Source organism: Petromyzon marinus, chromosome 7 (assembly GCF_048934315.1).
Source record: "Petromyzon marinus isolate PM22_M1 ecotype Great Lakes invasive population chromosome 7, UKy_Petmar_22M1.pri1.0, whole genome shotgun sequence".
Lineage (NCBI taxonomy): Eukaryota > Metazoa > Chordata > Hyperoartia > Petromyzontiformes > Petromyzontidae > Petromyzon > Petromyzon marinus.
The window spans coordinates 7,063,890-7,082,733 of record NC_133673.1 but is presented as its reverse complement, the minus strand read 5'-3'; the positions used below and the strand labels follow the sequence as shown (position 1 = coordinate 7,082,733).

General features: G+C 42.8%; 1 protein-coding gene across 13 annotated transcripts in view; it reads left to right on the top strand.

Annotated features, from left to right (window-relative positions):
- The window catches only part of PPFIA2 (PPFI scaffold protein A2), a 351,275-nt gene that overhangs the window by 114,632 nt on the left and 217,799 nt on the right, over positions 1-18,844 (top strand). The window contains exon 1 of one of the 13 annotated variants that reach the window (XM_076065301.1): positions 10,491-18,133. The exons of the other annotated variants lie outside the window; for them this stretch is intronic. Coding sequence (XP_075921416.1) covers positions 18,053-18,133 — 81 coding nt within the window. The 5' untranslated portion in view covers positions 10,491-18,052. Of the gene's footprint in view, positions 1-10,490; positions 18,134-18,844 lie in introns of those variants that run through there. 13 annotated transcript variants of the gene reach the window in all.

Here is an 18,844-nt window from a genome sequence, read left to right as displayed (position 1 = left end):
AAGGGTCTCAGTCGGTGCATTTATATTGAAAAGTCAACTGAGTTATGACGATGAGATCCAGTTATGATGATGAGACGCACACTTGGATCCGTGAGTAAGTGGCTGCAGTAAGACACGCACCATTTCTCGCCCCAGATTGAGACACCTTCAAGGTCACTGGCAGGCGATGCAGCCGACTGTTTAGAAGACTGCATTCCCAGGCGCGATTAGAACTTATTTTTAAATTAATGGCCACGGCGTTTGTGCTGCAAGTAGAGGTCACTTATTGGGTGCCGCAAAGGCATTTCAGAGCTACAACATCGGCGATTGCGGGACATATCCTAATAAATAATTTCAAATTCAGCTCCTCACTTCAGCCGATTACTTCAAGTTTCCTTATATATTCCAGCTGCTTTCACATTTTCTCTTGATAACCTAGGCATCTGATGAAATGCCATAGTGCTATACGATTGCCTGATTTGATCTGAAAGAAGTGTTTTACTTATTTGACACTCAAATATGTTTTACTTACAACCCTTTCCCAAAAAAATGAAATTATTTAAGTTGATGATGAACTTAGTTTTATTTTAGAAGGTTTATACTTTCTCATGTTTTTGCACCATCAAGTCTTTTCTTAAACGTTCTGATATTGAAAAGTGCCAGGAATATATGCAAAAAACAGATTTGTTCGTAAGCAATACCTTTTATAACTTATTCTAAAACGATTTTTTTCTTTTCAAAATCGGGTTCTGGCCAAACTTTTCTCGTAACCATAAAATTATGTATCTATATTCGCTATCTCACTTCCATCTGCCTTCTCAAGCAATGGTCTATGTATACATTAAATTAACCATGCTGGTTCTAATTAATCTGAGGTATCACGTATAGCTGTGATATTAAGACATTGGCCTGATGTGATTATAATAACTATAAACGGCTGCCTGATGGGAAATAATATACTGCACTGTATAGATGAAAAATAACCTCTGTATTGTTTGAGAAGCTGTATTGTTTTGTTGCCTCAGTTTTTCACCTACAACTCTTGTGTTATGAAGCAGATTTGTACTTTTTGCTAGGTTGTCCGTAATATTTAAAAAGCAGTCGATTAAATGATCAATTTGGTATCTACCATTCTTTGTCATATATTTTGGAAAATATTTTTCGAATTTAAAATGTTTGCAAATAAAACACATTGAGAGATGTTCACGTGACATGACACCAACCAGATGTTGTTAAGTCTGTTATTCAGCTTTTAGTGTCTCGCTCTTAAAAGTATTTAAAAAAAAAATTTCCACCCCCCTCCCATTACACCTCGAATTAGTAAAGGATCCGCTTCATGAAACATTTCTCCATAATATTGTGGGGTGGAGGGTCGGCGCTGATGGGGTTGCAGCGAGACCTCAGGGCTGTCTGCTCTCTGCAGATGAGCCATTAGTCCTGATTTCAGTCGCAGCTGGCTTCTGTCGCCACAGGTTCACTCTTATCCATCGGCGGCTCCGATCCCACGCCCCAAAACAGTCTTGCCTTCTGCCGGGGTGAGCTGTGCGTGGGCATTATCCCAGCTGAGCTTGCAGCCTTAAGCTGGCACTTTCAATCTCCGAACTGCCAGCAACGTGAGGGAAAAGCATAAATCTAAGCAGTCCTTATCCACAGCCAATATCATCTGGTGTGTGTCCTTTTCTTTCTCCTACGTCTTTTCTCGTGTTCGTGATGCAGGCCATGTGATTCCAATCATTGTTCTGTTCGTTACAATTCTTGATTGCGTTACAATTTGAATATGATGTAAGCTTTGAATGAAAGGCAGTTTACCTCAAACCAATGGGTATTTTTCTGGCGGACATTGTGAGAACGGTGGCCGAGGGAGTGGGACGGAAAGGGCCCACCGTTCCTGGGCAACCCACCCATCACATCAACATTCATCGTCCAACACTGAATAGCTCTAAACGCAATGATGCTTAATAAACATTAACTGTCTATTAAGCAACAAAAATATAATTTCAACGAAATGAATAAATGATTGTTTTGTTGTCATGATCCATGTTTAAATTTTGATTTAAAGCTTTCGTGACTGCAGTAATTCATATTCTTAGTTTTATATATATATTTTATTATTTTGTTGTTTCCCTTCAACGTGACTTTACCGAAAAAACTAAGAATATGATCCATGTGTGTTTATTGTTTCAGTTGTCAATTTAAATAGCATTTAAATCGACTGGAATTGGAACAGTCTTCAGGTCCAAGCTGATGTGGCAGATGGGTTTATAAACTGAAGCTTTAGTTGAAGCCATTCGTTACGGATTGTGCACAGAAAGACATTTTGTGAAACCCCAATTTCCACCATCACCTAGTTGTTTGTTGGACCCACTTATGTCCCACTTTAAAGGGTGCACGTGAACTGAGATATATAAAACATTCACATCTGCGTCATCTTGTAGTAATGTCTCCGAGCACTCATTTGTATTGCACTAATGTCAATAACGGCCAACAAATCAGTACCGTGACATTTTTTTGGGGGCAAAATTTTATTTATTTGGTAGAATGCAGAATTAAATGGAGAGCTGTATTGTTCGCAATGCAATAGCTTCCACCCACATCAGAAGAAATGCTTCTTAACATGTAGAGGGTTGTTTGTGTTGTATGTAATTACTAACTTAATGATAACTTAAAAATGCAATGTTTCCCTCTAGCACCATGGTTCGAAAACCTAATTACAGTGCAGGAAACTTATTGTTAGAGCGTATACAACTATGCATATTTTACTGGCTGCAAATAGATTAGCTAGCACATTTTAAATGGTTGACTGCCGAATAAGTTTTTGATTCATTATGAGAGTGCTTAGAATCCTGCCAGAATATAAAAAAATGTACCCATGGTGTTAAATTATCCAGATAAGAGCGGGAAGGCTAACACATTTGGCAGAATGAACCAAAGCCGGGACTCTTTTTCCCCTCGCCCTTTGTTTCATGACCAAGTCTTTTTTTTTATTTTCTCCTTGGCCACCGCAAGCAGCAGTGATTAGGTGCGACAGTCAATCAGCAGCAAGACATGGTAATTACGCTGATCAATAGGCCAGAGCGTCAGGCCTGCCGTCTGTGCCAAGAGCGATCCACGTACTGCCCCAGCACGCACGCACGCGCGCACGCGCGCGCTGCCATGGCGCGTGCGTGCGTCCTTACCTGTGCGCCTGCCTGCCTATCGTGTCCGCTCGCTCGTCTCGCCATCGAAACGGGTGCGCTGGGAGTGCATTTATCCATGCGGGTGTGTGGATGTGTTGGTGTGCGATAGTGTAGCGGTTAGCGCTACGCTGCGCTATGAACCTGACGACCCGGGTTCGATTCCCGCTCACGGCCAACACCGGTGACGATTATCCGAACCGGTCCCGGGCCTCCCCTAGGTCGACTCAGCCTCAAATGAGTACCTGGTGCGGTGTGTAAACATTGCCACTAGGGAGACAAAGGCGGTCGGGCGTGGTGCTGGCCACCCCCCCCCCCCCCCCTCGTGGACCGTTCCGGTCTTCATAGGTGCTCGCTAACAGCACTTGCCCCTACAGTCTGTTAAGGCTATATGGGGGATCTTTGTCTTTTTTTGTGCGCCAAACGCCCACCACCTTTTCCAGATGCCCCCCATAGTGAGTAGAGATGCCTGGCTTCGTTGCAGTCTCTCCAAGGGTGTGGTAGTCGTCATGCGTGCACGAGTGAATTTAAACAAAATCCCGATGCAGTCACGTTACAATTTAGGAGAATCAATCCCAGGGATAGGTAGAGTTGGTTTCCATCGTCGAGTAAAAAAAAGCGATTAAAGACTCTGCAATCTTAGCCTGCCTTTTGACTGCAGGCTAAGATTGTTTGCTGGAGTGAGGCTGCAGCTGTGTCCCATTGAAGGGCAGATGATTGGTGTTACTAGCTGCAGCACTGCATGCTCATTACACCAATCTCTGTTCGATTTCACCCGTCAGCGCCCAGATAAGGTCTTTATCAAGTTGGCGCTGCCCGAGCAGGTACGCAGCGCTGCAAGTGGAATAATATCTGTGCCTGTGACTCTGTTCATTGTTTGCAAAGTCTGGGTACAAGCGTGTACTTGGAGCACTCATCGTAGGAGCCCGTCGGTGTTTTAAACGCAGTGCCCTCCAACGACACAAGTGAGTTTGGCAATATGATAACTTTTAATTGTCTTATCTGCTGGGTTGAGTGTAGGAAAAAAAATGAGGGCTCACAACCTGTGAACTCTTTTCGAGGGTAAATCTGGTTTTTACTTTTCAGTGGAGGCTGGTAAAATGCAGTGTAAAAGAATACGTATACAGTTTCATAGAGGAAAAGTTTTTTTTTTCCCCAAAATCTCCCCGTTCTCACAAATGGCAGCTGGAATACTCTCATAGGCAGACGTGATGGGATTTGAGTTGCGCTCGGCTTAAACTTGTTTCACGGTCAAAAACGTTCGCTCCTGTATAAAATATTGTTACTTTCAAGGTGGCTGCGCTGTTTAGTATTCCCTCAGCATGGCGGAGAGCAATTAGTATTTCCTGCACAAGGTGGCCAGGCAACTGCGGGAGCTTTAGTACCTTTTGTTGCTTATTATGCTGTCCATTAAATTTCGCTCTTTGTGGCACCCATTGTCACTGCCTGACGCCATTTAAATGTGTCTGCTCACAACACCGTCTCAGCACGCTGTGCTATTGCACTCGGCAGGGGATTGGGTTGTGTGCCTTTGCCCCCAGGGTGCCATTGGCTCAGATGTAGGACACTCACCTCGGAAGAGCAATCGTCAGCGGTCAGACATTCCAATTCCAGTGCCTCCATTGTTGAAGGGCTTGGTGGATTTGACATTAACTTTTTTTGAGCTTAAAACATGATGTCCTTTCTCTTCGCAGACGTTTATGGTTCTCCCATGTTCTGTCGAGTGGCACCACGTGTTGTTCTCAATGACGTCTACAACGTTTCACTCCACGTGCTCGCAGCTTCAGGAACATAATTTTGAACAAACACATGCGGTAGTATTGGTGTTTCTCTTCTGATCAGGAACTCGCAGACGTCTGCTTGAAACGATTTACAGTATTGATATTGGGTAACCGTGCTTTCGAGCAGACGAGAACATACATTTTGGAACTTGTGAGCCCTGGATATCCCTCGTGGTACATGACGTAGCCGGGCGAGGTAGCGAATACCTGCGATCCAGCACTTTTGATGGCAAAGTTTGGTGGATTACACAGATTTATGAAACTTTCAAATCTGTAGGGCAATGAGGTGGTCAGAATATTGCAAAACAGCATGTGGGTTTGTGACTTTGTTTATGTAGACCTTTGAGTGTTATCTCCTTGTATATATGCATAGTCTCCAGCTACTGTTTTTCCTCCTACATGCTTATGACTCATTAAAATGTAGTTTGCCAACCATCCCAAAGTAAAAAAAATAAGTTGGTAAGCTTGGTTTAAGGTTTTTATGGATAAAGGAATAATGTTACAATTGCATTATTAGATGTGTTAAATTTATTTTTGAAATGTATAGATTTAAGAATGCCAGTGAAGTGTGTAAACTGATGGTGAAGGGCTGGGAGAAACTGCACAGAGCCAGCGTATATGGCTGCAAGTTCAATATGGTGTGAAAGTGTACCTCAGTGACACTACGTTATGTTACAGTGTATGTCCTGGCTGCTAAAATTAACCATCTGCCTTCAGGCACTATCTTTCCACTCCTTGGCTATAAAGCGGTAACTCTGTGAGATATGATGGTTGGACACCAACTCAGAAAATGTTCCCGTCAATTTTTGTTTTTATTGTTCAAGAGGGAGTGGAACGATCTGTAAGAGTAAACACACACGGTTAGCCATCTACTTCCGCACCTCCGGTTAGCATGGTTGGCTACGTAGAGTGCGGAAGAAGTTCGACACACATTCGTACTTACGCTTACTTCTCCAAGCAACCAATTGCAACAAATTTTGCTGTAAAATAAACATCATTGCGGGCCATGTGGTAGGATGTCATACCAACGTCAATATCACAATCCATATATCGGGTCTCTCAGAAACAACTTTGCGCATTCAGTGGCCCCAGGGACGAACTTGAGAGTGTTGCTTTGTTATTCATAACCGCAGTGGGCACTGACTGTGGAACCAGAGGGAAGAGGACCACAGTATTGAATGCCAGGCCTTCATTACATCCAAATAGACACCACCGCGATGAATTATAGACATGTTATTGGTAATTCACGCTGAGCTAAGGTGCCATATCGTCAGTGATCTGTCATTCCTGTCATCCCCTGGTACAGCATAGCTCCTGAACCTTCTGTACCAAATCACAGGACTGAAGCCAATCCCTCCGCAAATGAAAACCCGTGGTGTCTTTAGACATGGCAATACGTGTGCCATATTGGATGTGCTACCGAAATATATCAACATGGTGACCAGATAAATGTTTTGCATATTAAAACTCACAGTAATATACTTTACATGTGTATATTATTTGTACCCATAAAGTTAGTATTTTAAATGGTATTTTAGACAAAAATTGCAATGTGTTCCACTATCTCACGTAAATATTTGCTAAGATAAGTGGTTGTTATATGTATCAACTTTTCCTTGCCATGGGAATGTGGACTTTCCTCTCCTCCACTTGGCGTGAGGCTGTCGGGTGGGGAGGAGTGCTCATTTGAGTGGGAGAAACCACCTTGACTTTGAATATTTACTTGGAAAAATATCGACAGTTTATTTTATTTTTGTTACATCTCGTCATGTCAGTGAAGAGTTAATAAATAAATAGACTTTAAATTTTGATTTAAAGCTTTCGTGACTGCAGTAATTCATATTCTTAGCTCTTTCTGTAAAGTCACGTTGAAGGGAAACAATAAAATAATAAAATAACGTGACTTTACCGAAAGAGCTAAGAAAATAAATAGACATTGCATGTCCGCGTAGACGGTGCCACTGTGCGGGACGCGCTTCAATCTGCGGTGGTTCTCTGCCTAAGCCTACAGTCGTGAGGCTCATTCTGTCAGTTGACATCTGAACCAGTTTGACGTCCGCACCGCAGTGACACGAAACTGGGCTGCAGCGGCCAGCGAGAGTTGTGTTTGGAGGACGCGTCATTGTTATAGCGTGGTTGGTAGACCAATGAATTATTCATTCGGGGGCCTTTGGGCTCAATTGCGAAACAGCAGAGTGCTATGACGATGAGGGGTATAAGCAAAAAGGTCAGAATCTTTCTGTAGAGCAAAGTCCGCTCGTACAGTTATTACAGAAATGTTATCGCTCTTATACCTGCTGAGTAGCAGGAGTGGGAATTTCTTTTATTCATGTTTCTAAAATGTTTCTTAAGCCTTTGGACTGCTACGTTTTTGAAATACTTGTCCATTCTGTGTTTTAATTTTTATTTTCCTGATGTTTTTTCATGGTCTTCTGTGCTCTTGGCCGTTTATTAATTTGGACGGGAATTATTTTAGAATCACGTAATATCTATGATGTGTGTCCACCCTCTGTAGCACGCTCTGTTAGCATTCCACTCTTCTTCCCAATCCCTGTGTTTCACATGTCCTTGCTCTCCTTTTCTTACTTTTAGATATTTTCGGCTGAGAAGACTACTCATACTCAGTGGCCATTCAGCCACTCCTGTTCCAAGATTGTTGCCTTATCGCCTAACAAATATATTACCTCTCTGAGATTGAAAATACGAAATTTCCTGACCGCAGTGTACAGAATATTTATTTTTATAATTTAGTTTACATAATACTGCCTGTTGTGAAACAGGCATTGAAGACCTTGTGACATCATTTACTACTTCAGTGGACTAATGTGTGCAAGTTGTCACCACGCGATTCCCAAACTTTCCATTTACCCAATTGCTAAATGATTTAATATTACAATAATACCCTGCGGATAGATGCTCTGGTATGCTGACATGCTTACAGAAATGTAGACACCTTTTTTAAAAAATTGCCCTTATAAAAGGATATAATACATGTCAAGCTCATTTGAAATAAATGTATCTATTGAACTTGACTTCACAAGTTTAAAAAAAGGGACAATGAATGATTGGAGTAGCTATCAAACTCAGCTCGGTGACCTGAGTTTGATTTCTGGCTATGGCTAACATAATCTGAACTGCCTTTACAAAACTCGCACTGAGCAGCAGTGAAGTCTGGTCAAATGACCCCCATCACTGACACGGGGTGGGGAGGCCTTTAGGCAGCCATTGGTTGACAGAGGGCTGTAAATTATTGCTTTTATTGAGTTATATATTTTTTAACAACGTTGTTGGCAAGTTCCTGCTAGGAAATACCCAATTTCATGGCAGTCATTTTTGGCAATCTCACTTTGATGTTTGCTCTCCCAGCTATGGCCTTTTTTTTTACCTGCTCCAGCACAAGAAAAAAATCAGGTGACAATCTGCACAGCAAGAACATGTTCATTCTGCGCCTCTGCATTCTCGAAGAGCCTCGCCACAATGTATGCGCAGTGCCGCGGTCAGAGTCGACCAATGACATGTGAACGTCTTGCATTCCAGACCGCCAATCACTCACTTTAATTGCTTTGGCCTACTCCTGAATACTGTGCCCTGGAAAAAAAAAACCTGGTTAGTATCAGGAGAGCGGCAAGAATTATGAGCCAAGCCTTAAAGGCTGGAGTTAAACCTAAAACATGACGGACCGCACCACGCGCAGAACATTAACAAAGGACGTTTGGCTGGTGCCTTTTGGCTGGGTCACCTTTTCGTTCTTGTTTTGCACCTCGACGTTTATTTTTGGTAGCACAGTGAGGTGTATGATCAGTCTTAAACATCTTCAATTTCATAATTGTATTCATAGTCATAAGTCTTGCTTATTTTGAATTCATTAAAGTTTTAAACTCTGCATCAATGTGGACACTCGGCTTATAAACTTTTACTCATCCCTAATTTATAGTCTCCATGGTTTTAAATCTAAAAAATTAAATGAGAAAAATCTGTGTAGTTTTAAATTACACATTAATTTACGTTTTCCAAGAAGTCATCTGTACTAAAGATGAGTTTTGGATTAAAAAAAGTTAGATGTTTAAGGTCTATTGTATCTCTATTTGATTTTAAGATAATTTCGCTTATGTTCTACTATAAAACGTGTTTGCGCTAACGATAGTGATGTAACTCAATGCCACGTGATGCTGCTTTTTGCGGGACAAGCGTGGCAGTGACGTCAGCTCTCGGATCAATCCAAAGCAAGGTTGTGCGGATCACCCAAAATTGTACAACTCAAGACTCCGACTTGATTTCAGTTGGTAAGGCTCATTGAACTTACGCGGCTTTGATGTGAGGATGACTCGGGCCAAGACCGTCGAGAGTCTTGGCAGGGAGGGAATGTGCAAAAAAGAGCAAAAACATTTAAACAAAACATACATAAAACATACTGCAAAGAGGATAAACAATAAATAGTGCTTAAATACAAATGTAATCAAACTTTGGCCCTGAATTTTCAGATTAATCCAATTTATTGGAAAAATGTCCTTGATCTATACCTGCTTTTTAAACCTCTTCGTGGTATTTATACATTCATCATATCGGGTAACCTTGTACGTGAATAAATGTAAAAAAAAAAACACCGCATTAAATATTCAACTCTAAAGACACTTCACAAAAGCATTTCCAGATATATTTAGCTATGAATGAATGCGAGTGTATTTATTAATTAAAAGTTTACGCTAATGCATTACTTTGTAAAGCACTATGGCATTTTCAATGTATAACACAATTTGTTTAATTGCTCTGTGGCTTATCTGCTCTGCACAAAGGTGCGGGGTTGAATGTTATGATGCAGGATAAGGGTGTTCACACCACGCTATGCATCTTAAGTCTCCTCTTATTTCTATTATTAATGTTCTGTTACTATCGATCTAATGGGAACGTATGCACTGGAACAAACCGCTGCGAATTATGTTTCTTTGGTATTGCTCACTGCTTTATGGATTATCTTTATTTTCAAGGATTATTTGGCAAATTTTGCCACCACATTTAACTGTGCCATATATAAATAAAAAATAGTTTTTTCAATAACTAAATTAGGGATAGGTTAGGTGAAGGCGTGGCCCAACAATTGCTTGCTCACGCCACTGTTGGCAGGAGGGCCAAGACGAAGGGAGCCCTCGAGAGCCCCTCTAGAGGGTATTTGGCCTACTCTTCATTGCTGGTCAAACATCGAGAAAGATCTAGGAATACCCACAATTCACCCCACCATATGCACCCTGCCAATAGATTAACTGTGATGTACCCATTTACACTGCTCAGTGTATAGAGGTTGGGGGGGCAGGATTTGAGAAACTTGCACCATTGTTTCAAATGGGCGAGACCGGTGTGCCAAGCATCACAGCATGGCAACATCCCCTTAAATAAGCACCCTCCCTACGAATAATTGAACAAGCACTGTGGCATATAACAAACACATAAAACCACCTAAATATTATATTTGTTCATTGCACTAGATCGCATTGCTGAGTTGCATCGGAGCCCCATTAATTAATCATCCTAAAGCAGAGAGCTCCGGGCGTATGGGGGGGGGGGGGGGGAACGCGCAAGGGTGCATCCACTTTATTTTACAAGGAGAGATCACTTCACGTCCCGACTGGCTGCTCCGCCTCGTATGACCGATGCCCTGGGCCTTCGCAGGGTGAGTGCTGCACGGCGAATGCCAGCCAGCAGCCAACACACAACTGAATAGTGCATCGTGTACAGCTCGTCGAGATGAGTCGATTGCCGCATCGCAGACCATCAACAGACGAAAAGTTACTGCATCACGGACGTTATGCGACTTCTGGGGTATTATGGTACCCCGGGGTAACCCGCCATCAGGTTCAGATGTTGACGGGAGGCACGACGCGGCCGCGGTATGGTTTTGCTGCGCACATACCATACTCGTGCGCAGTGGCGATGGTGTTTTCTCACGGCTGCAAGCTCAGTGGGCCCAAGTTGGATTCCCAGCTGTGCACAGTAGCGATGGAAAGCGATATCTGAACCTGTACTTGATCTCCCAAAGGTCAACGTGGTCTTGAATGATGCAAAGGTGGCCAGGGGTTGGTGCTCGTGGAAGACGTACCCACTCGCTCGTGTACAATGTTGGCCATAATGGTTGCTCGCAGATAGCACGCGCCTCTGTAGTCTGCGAGACTCACGAGGGGACCATTGTAATTTAGTTTGTATGTGCTGTTTAGTCCTTGCTTTCCATTTTGAGCACAATTTCCGGATTTATTAATGATTTTAATCGGTGTATATATGGATCCGTTGTACCCCTACTTAAAAGGCAGAATTTGAAATGACCTTGGTGGTAACCTATGTTCAGCTTGTGGTTGTGCACGTGCTGCAATGTGCTTGTATGTAAGCAGCAGAAACTATATATTTAGTGTCTGGCTCTCAGACGTTCGTTGGTGCCCCGGCATGTAAATCCTTGTGTACACGAGTGCAATTTGGTGCCACGGTGGACGCAAATCTTTTAATTTGATGATGTGAACGATAGGAAAGAGCCAACAGCTATTAATCATTGCCACATGCACAATCCTCACCCCCAGGGTCAGCTGTAGCCAGGAATAATTTGAAGCGCATTAATGCGGTGAACGGCGCACGAGGATATTAAATAGATAACGGGCACCTTAACGTATTAATTTTCCTGCAAGAAATTGCCAGTGCTTTGAGGACTGAGTGACTCGTGCACTGTGATTTGCCCTCAAAGCTCTTTGCTTTCTGCTTGAATAGTTTGTTGTAAAAAAAAGTGTTGGGCTATGCTCTGCCACTTGGCTTCAGCTGGGTGTTGTAATGCCCAAGTGACTTAACTTTGAAAGCCAGGAAGTGGCTGGGTGGTCATGGAGTCTGGGACCGATGTCAGAGCACCACGCCAGCATCGCTAAGTAGGCATGGAACAATTCACCGCACCACCCTCCTCCACACCCCCATAGATTTAGTAAATGCCTCGATTTGGGGGTCGCGATTTGATTTAGTAATGGATTTTTTTTTCATCTTGATTTTACTTGGCATGCAATGAGCGATCCGCCCAAGCGATCAGTTGAAATACAAAGATTTGGATTCCGTGTCAATCCGAGAGTTGTTTCCTGTTTGTATAATTTTTACCGTCTCATTTTTAACATCTCATTTGTATTGTTTGTGTGTACATATTATTAGTAATTTTGATCACTCCTTAAGCCTAAGCATAACGTAGCATACAATAATTTATAAATCTCATATAATCTTCTTACATTCACAATTCGATGAGTGAAATTTGATTGTAAGGATCAATGTTGATTGTTTAACCAATGCATCGTTACAATGCCTACTGCTGTAAAATAACCCAGGTTTGCCTCCCGAGATTACACGGTGCTTTTAGTTGTTGTAAGACTGATCTCATCCCGCCCAGCAATACAAGATAAAAAAAAACGTTTTGCCCATTTGTGTAACTATGTGGCCCATTTTGGTTTCCTTTGGCCAATGGTGGAGATATTCATTTCTTTGGTCGTGGTTCGTCTCTCCGTAGGACAACTGTCGGTTTCACCGAGCATAAACCATGATGATGATGAATGTATTTAATATCTGACTATAAAATGTGGCTCTTGATAGAGCAATACTCTCTTTTAATCCTGAAACATGGTGGGAGGAAAAACATTCCAAACATTTAAAAGTTGTCAAAAAAACTTTGATTTCGAATTGGCAAATATGCTTCATATATTCGATTTGCCATATTTTACGTTTGTAAATGCGATACCAACAAACAGCAGTAATGTGTGCACTAAGTAATCGTAGCCCAGCCTCGAGTGGCAAGGCTGGTTGGTTTTGGTCAAGTGAGTGGCTTGCAAAACTGCAGTCTGCATTCTAATTTTAAGCAATGTAAATTAATATTGTCAGCACATTTGTTTTAATTTATGCCCCTAGAAGTTGCTTTGCCTTCCACGTCGTGCATAAGGATGGGTTGCTCAATGAGGCTTAAGAAACCCTTTGATATCTGATTCTCCAGAATAATACATTATTTGCTTCATTGTACAGTAATTTAGAGCACTTTATCATTGTTATCATTGCTCTCCTCATCATCACTGTCCTAATAAGATTAGTCAATGAAAAAAGGGAATTTATATTTTCAATACTGAACAGACCCTCATCACCAGCATCATCTTTGCTAATACTCTGTTGTTATATAAACACATTGTTGGCTATGTATAGACAGTATGTGGCAAGTGTATCTTTGCACACATTCAACTGGGTCCATTTGTGTCTGTACCATTTGTGTTTTTTTAAGTCTTGCGCCGATAAAACAAACATTAGCAAGGGAATCAAACTTCATCACCAAAAGACTCAAATTACATCACTTTTGGGGACATTGGCTAGACCATGTTGGCACTCCATCCCATTTGTCTTCAATTTCCTGCAATTGCTGCTTGGGAAGTGTCAATTTCCTCCTATTCATTTTAAAGGGTTATTTTAATTTTGATGTAATCTAAAGTTACATTTTGTTTTTTCCCTGATGTCATTTTTTACAGTAATTCTCATTTTAACGGTTTAACATTTTTTTTAAGCATACGAGATATGTTATCGTGCAGTTGTTAGCAATAGCTGAGGTTGGTGTAGGAGTCTCGCTGGAGATTGTACCCATGTGCATTGATTTATTTATCTGTTTTACTCTCAGACCCACGTAGAAACATGTTAGTCAAACTTTTAAGCAAGATCATCCTAAGTCTTATCTATAATTAGTCGCTTTTCTGAGTAAAAACAAATAACGTATCCTTTACATTAATGAATATCAACAATTTTTTGCTCGCGTTGCATATATTCGTGGTAAATCAAAGGAGACATACCCTTCTTCCGCTGTTGAAAATGCCCTTTATGGTCACGTGGGGGACGCACATCAATGCGGCTGTTGTCACACAACGTGGCCTACACATTTACTTCGTTTATACATGAAAAAAATATGGAGAATAGGATGAATTTTGCCACGAGAAATCTGTTATGCATATGATTTACAGATAATAGTAGTGATATTTCTCTGCAGTAAAATTTAATGAAAAAACAAACACGACTTAAACCCCACGGATATATCACGGATAATAGGATTTTGTATGCAATTCCACTTATCCACGGTAATATAACGGTTAGTATTGCAGGGTGTAAAACTGTGCGTGTAATCACGGATACTTGTAAGAACATGGGCGCAGATAATTGGAGTTTTTGCTAACCCTCTAGGTCCCGTGGATAATCGGAGACGCGGATGATATGGTCGTGGGTAAGACAAGTTCTAGTTCACTAGCACATGTAATGTCATCTTGTGTAGGTCTCAGTCTTAAAGGTCAGAAACCAAGGGAAAGATCTACAGCCAGATGTTGGTATGATGCATGATAAGACCTTGGGGGTCGTGTGAATATGCAACAGTCCATGAGGTCTGACGGAAGTGATAATGAAGTGTGGCAGATTCAACAACATTGGCTGTGCCTACATTTATGAGCTCAGTGAAATGTATATGTTGATATGGAAATAACATCAGTGACGTTGCAGCTACATTACATTTATGTTGTGTTTTTTTTTCTGTACAGATTCAATAACTGTGATCGCAGAAATTGAATTTTGTTTACATGAGATTAGGGCCTGTGTACAGCCTGTAATGGATGCCTCATTTCATAATTTGATCAATTTGCATTATTGACGGACACGGGCCTCTCTAGGCTTTCAGAAGTAAATAAATATACACACGTACACACGCAGACGATGTCATCGATTGCATCTGCGTTTGTGCGAATTCACACGCTCATCAATCGCAGTGCATCAGCCAGGGCCCCCTGTGGGATAGGTCGACAATTATTACAAATTTCAGCAGAGTGGTTGTGGGCACAAAGCCAAATGTCATGGGTGGTTGCAACATTGCATTTTAACCGCTTTTAAATGAGATTACAACCGGCCCAGTGCTGGAAGATTGTCTACAGGAAATATCATGTGGCACACGCATATCTCTTCGTCATTATTTACTTTAAATGCGTGTGCATGTGTCTTTGTCATTTTTTTGTGTTGGCGGAGCGGTAGTGTCGTGGTTCGCACGCTGCGCTACGAACCTGGTGACCCGAATTCTATTCCCACTCACGGCTAACATCGGTGACGAATATCTGAACTGCTCCTGGACCTCCCCTCAGTCGACTTTGCCTTAAATAAGTTCCTGGTGTATGATAACATCAGCACCGGGAAGACAAAGGCGGCTGGGGCATGGTGCTGGCCACCCACCCCTGAATGTGCCGTGCTGACCGTCGGAGGTGTTCGCTAACAGCATTTGCCCCAACAGTCTGTTAAGGCTACATGGGGGATCTTTGTTTTTGTGTAGTTCAGTGGTCAGCCCTTGCTATGAAATTGACAACTTGAGTTTGATTCCCCACCATGGACACTGTCATTGTAAAGTCGTATCTGAACATGTCCTGAGCCCTCCGTAGGTCTACACAGTTTAAATCACTACTTGGTGTTACGTGCAAACATCAGCACTGGGGAGACGAAGATTGTGAGGTGTGGTGCTGGCCACATCACCTCTTCGCGTTCTGTACCAGCCTCAATATGACTTCTGTGCCAATCCGGCCAAAACAGAATTTGCCTCCATAGTCTGCAAGGATGTCGAGAGGTTGTTGTCTTTTGTGTGCATGGAGTGTGGGTCATACTGGAAATACAGCTTCCTTTCCTGGGAATGAACAACGCTAGTGGGAAGTCGTGTACCCATTAGGCTTGCAACAATTCACCAACTTTCTTCCAAAGCGATTGAATTAATTGTCACAACACAATTCAATCATCGGCCATCCAATGTGCATCGTTTTTTTATTAATCTGTCTTGTATGTACATTTTTGTTTATCTGTGAGTCTAAATTAAATAATTTCCTACAATGTGCATGAATAACAAATCATTGATTCTCACGAGCACGATACTATTTATGCGTTATGAGCTTAATGATTGCTTTAATCTATGAATGAATACATTGTTACATGCCGATATGCCTAGGCATTTATTTATGCCCAAACTATCGCCATAACTGTCAAGGCATAGTGAGGCCTTAATCTAAAAGTATATTGACATTATTAAATTACATCTACCATATAAAAAAATATTTTTGCAAGCTGTTTTACTTGACTACTCAACCTATTTGCCATTAAAAAATAAATCCATGGAAAAGCAGTAAATGCTAACTTAAGATCTTTTTGAGGCTGAGACTGGGACTCAAAAGTCTCTGTTTTGAGTGTAAAAGTAATAGATCGCTTGAGATGCACATTACGTGTGACGCGCTAATCTGCTGCCTGTATTTGAAGACATGCCTCTCTTCCCGCATCACACAAAAGACCAAGGTGGTGTGGAGGGTTTGTTTTGCATCCTGATATTCCAACATCTCTACTCTGGTAAGAGTAAGATGTGCTCCAGTGATTAGAAAAGGTCGGCGCCTAACACGACAGTTTAATTTGGAATCGCTCATGAGTAGGCCTAAAATCATGTTGTGGTTTCACCTAAAATCACAAAACCAGCATCATTCAGTTCCTGACAAAATATAGATTTGGAATGAAAATGTAGAGTAATACAATTGATTTAGTTTTCATGACATTCTAGTGTAATTGTTTTGTTTTAGGTATGTCAAATCGAATTGAATAATAACAGACCATAAACAAATTGATGCAAAACAAGTCACGTTGTTATAAATAGGTTTTTTGTTTGGCTGCAATCGTGTTATGGAATGGCACGACGAAGAATATCAATCCGATAAATGAATCGAATGAATGCTTTTCAGCAAAATGGGTAAGTTTGACCGGTGCGGATGTTTTTTTTGGTATATTTACACAAATGACCTTGTTTTAGTTACTTTAGGTGAGCCGGTTCTTGCACAGGTTGCACACAACGATGTTTCACCCACAGCTGCCCGCTGATTTGGCCACTCTCAATGATGCAGGCTCCGATCTGCTGCGACAATTGAGAGCGCACGATCGTCCAGACGATTGTCACGCGTGTATCCAGCCCTGATGAATGACACACGTGACAAGTTCGCCAAGCTGCGTGACAGACTCGGTCCAGTTTTTTAGCATCGAGTTTCAATTTTGACAGAGATGCGGAAAGGGACGGGGTAGGATGCGGGTGAAACAGGAAATCGGTCTGTGCGGAACACCGGTGGGAATTATGCTGGAGATAAACGAGCGCGTCAACGTTCACTTTCGATTGAAGGCGCTGCTGCATATTGTACTGCTGCGATCAACAATCATGAGGGAGTGGCAGCCAATGGAATGCGTCCAAGAATCGCGTCCATCGAGGAGATGGAGCGATGAAATTGGCTCGCGTGCGGGTCCGAGGTGATCTATGCCGCAGGATAGGTGAGAAACGGTGACAGTGTTGGGGCAATGCCTTCATCCAGCAGTGGATCAATCGTGGCTGACGACGACGATGGAATGCTCTGAGTGTGGAAGTCACACACTCAGTATTGTGCTCATTTGACATCGCCGAGACAGCGGTGCTTTGCCAGGCGGCCTTTAGCGTGGCCCGCGTGCGGTCACGCTCCCCAGTTTCTGCCTTTCCCTACCCGGCACATTCGGCCGCACCCCCCAGAGCCGCACAACGTCTCCCGTTCCCCGGGCCACATCCCCCTGCAGCTGCATCCCCCACACTACTCCGTCCCTCGCCAACCAACCCCTCCCCCTACCAACCCCCATCCCTCTTCGCTTGACGATAATCAGCGGCGGCAGATGGGGAGGGGATTCAGATTCATGGGTTGCCTCGTATTCATACGCTCTGATAATACGGAGCCCGCGGATGCTGCTCTCTGTAGCCCGTTACATTAATCTGCAGCTGGGAAGGCAGGAAGACAGCGACGGGGAGGGAGGGAGGAGAGACAGACGCGGGGGTGGGGGGGGGGGGGACCCTCCCCCCTACACCCTTTCCAAAAAACCAGAAAGCAGCCAGCCTGTAGCTCCACACGAAGGAGGATCGATTGCCCCAGTTGTGCCTCCTCCACACTGGGTCCGATCTCCACCTCTCGGGTGCATCGAGCAGAGGGCGTGAATGGGGGACCAGCGTCGTACGTAGGCTACTGCCCCTTGCCGGACCCCCGCTGGATTGTGTTTCGCTTTGCGCTCCTCGGCTTCCTGGGAATGGTATTTTCCGAAATGAATCGCGGGACTTCTCCCATCAAGATCCACCTGCCCAACGGGACATGCTTTTTCACGTACCAGGTACGGTGCCGCGGGCGCGTTGATGTGCATCGAGACCCCCCCCCCCACCACCACCTACTATCTCTGCACAACACATGGCATTGTGTTTGTGTCTCTTGCTGACCGGGTACCATTGGAAATGCTCCTGAAGAAATTGGGTAGGAGTTAATTCGGATGCATTGTATGCAATGACAAGGTGCTGCTATATTTATGATGAGGAGGGGTCAGATTTGTAATTAAAAGCTGCACATTACAGTTTGTATTGTTTTAGGAATTGCAAGTGATAAGCTCTTTGGCCTGGTCAATTTTTATTGCACGATGTCAATTCATCACCCAGTTTTGGCCCTTCGATATCGATGCACAAACCCAAATACACACACATAATGATCCAATGGTTGTTTTAATTTGTTCTCAGAAATTCCATGGTTCTATACCGGGGTTTAAAACCATTCAGTGTATTGGTGGAGTACAATGTGTGTTTTTGGATGGACTGCATTTGTGTTTGTTGTTGATGCGTATTTTTTTTTTAAGCCAATGGAAATCGCCAACATTCAGTGTCCAGAATGGGGTCATATACATTTATTTGTGTAGGCACCTGTGATTTTAATCGGTAAAGTTACCCAATATGCCACCGTGTTGAAAAGCAGGCAGATTGGCACGCTTGTAATTCGATCATAAATAATAACCACGGCTTCTTTAAAACGAATCGTGGTTTGCGGTTGGGGACATCCA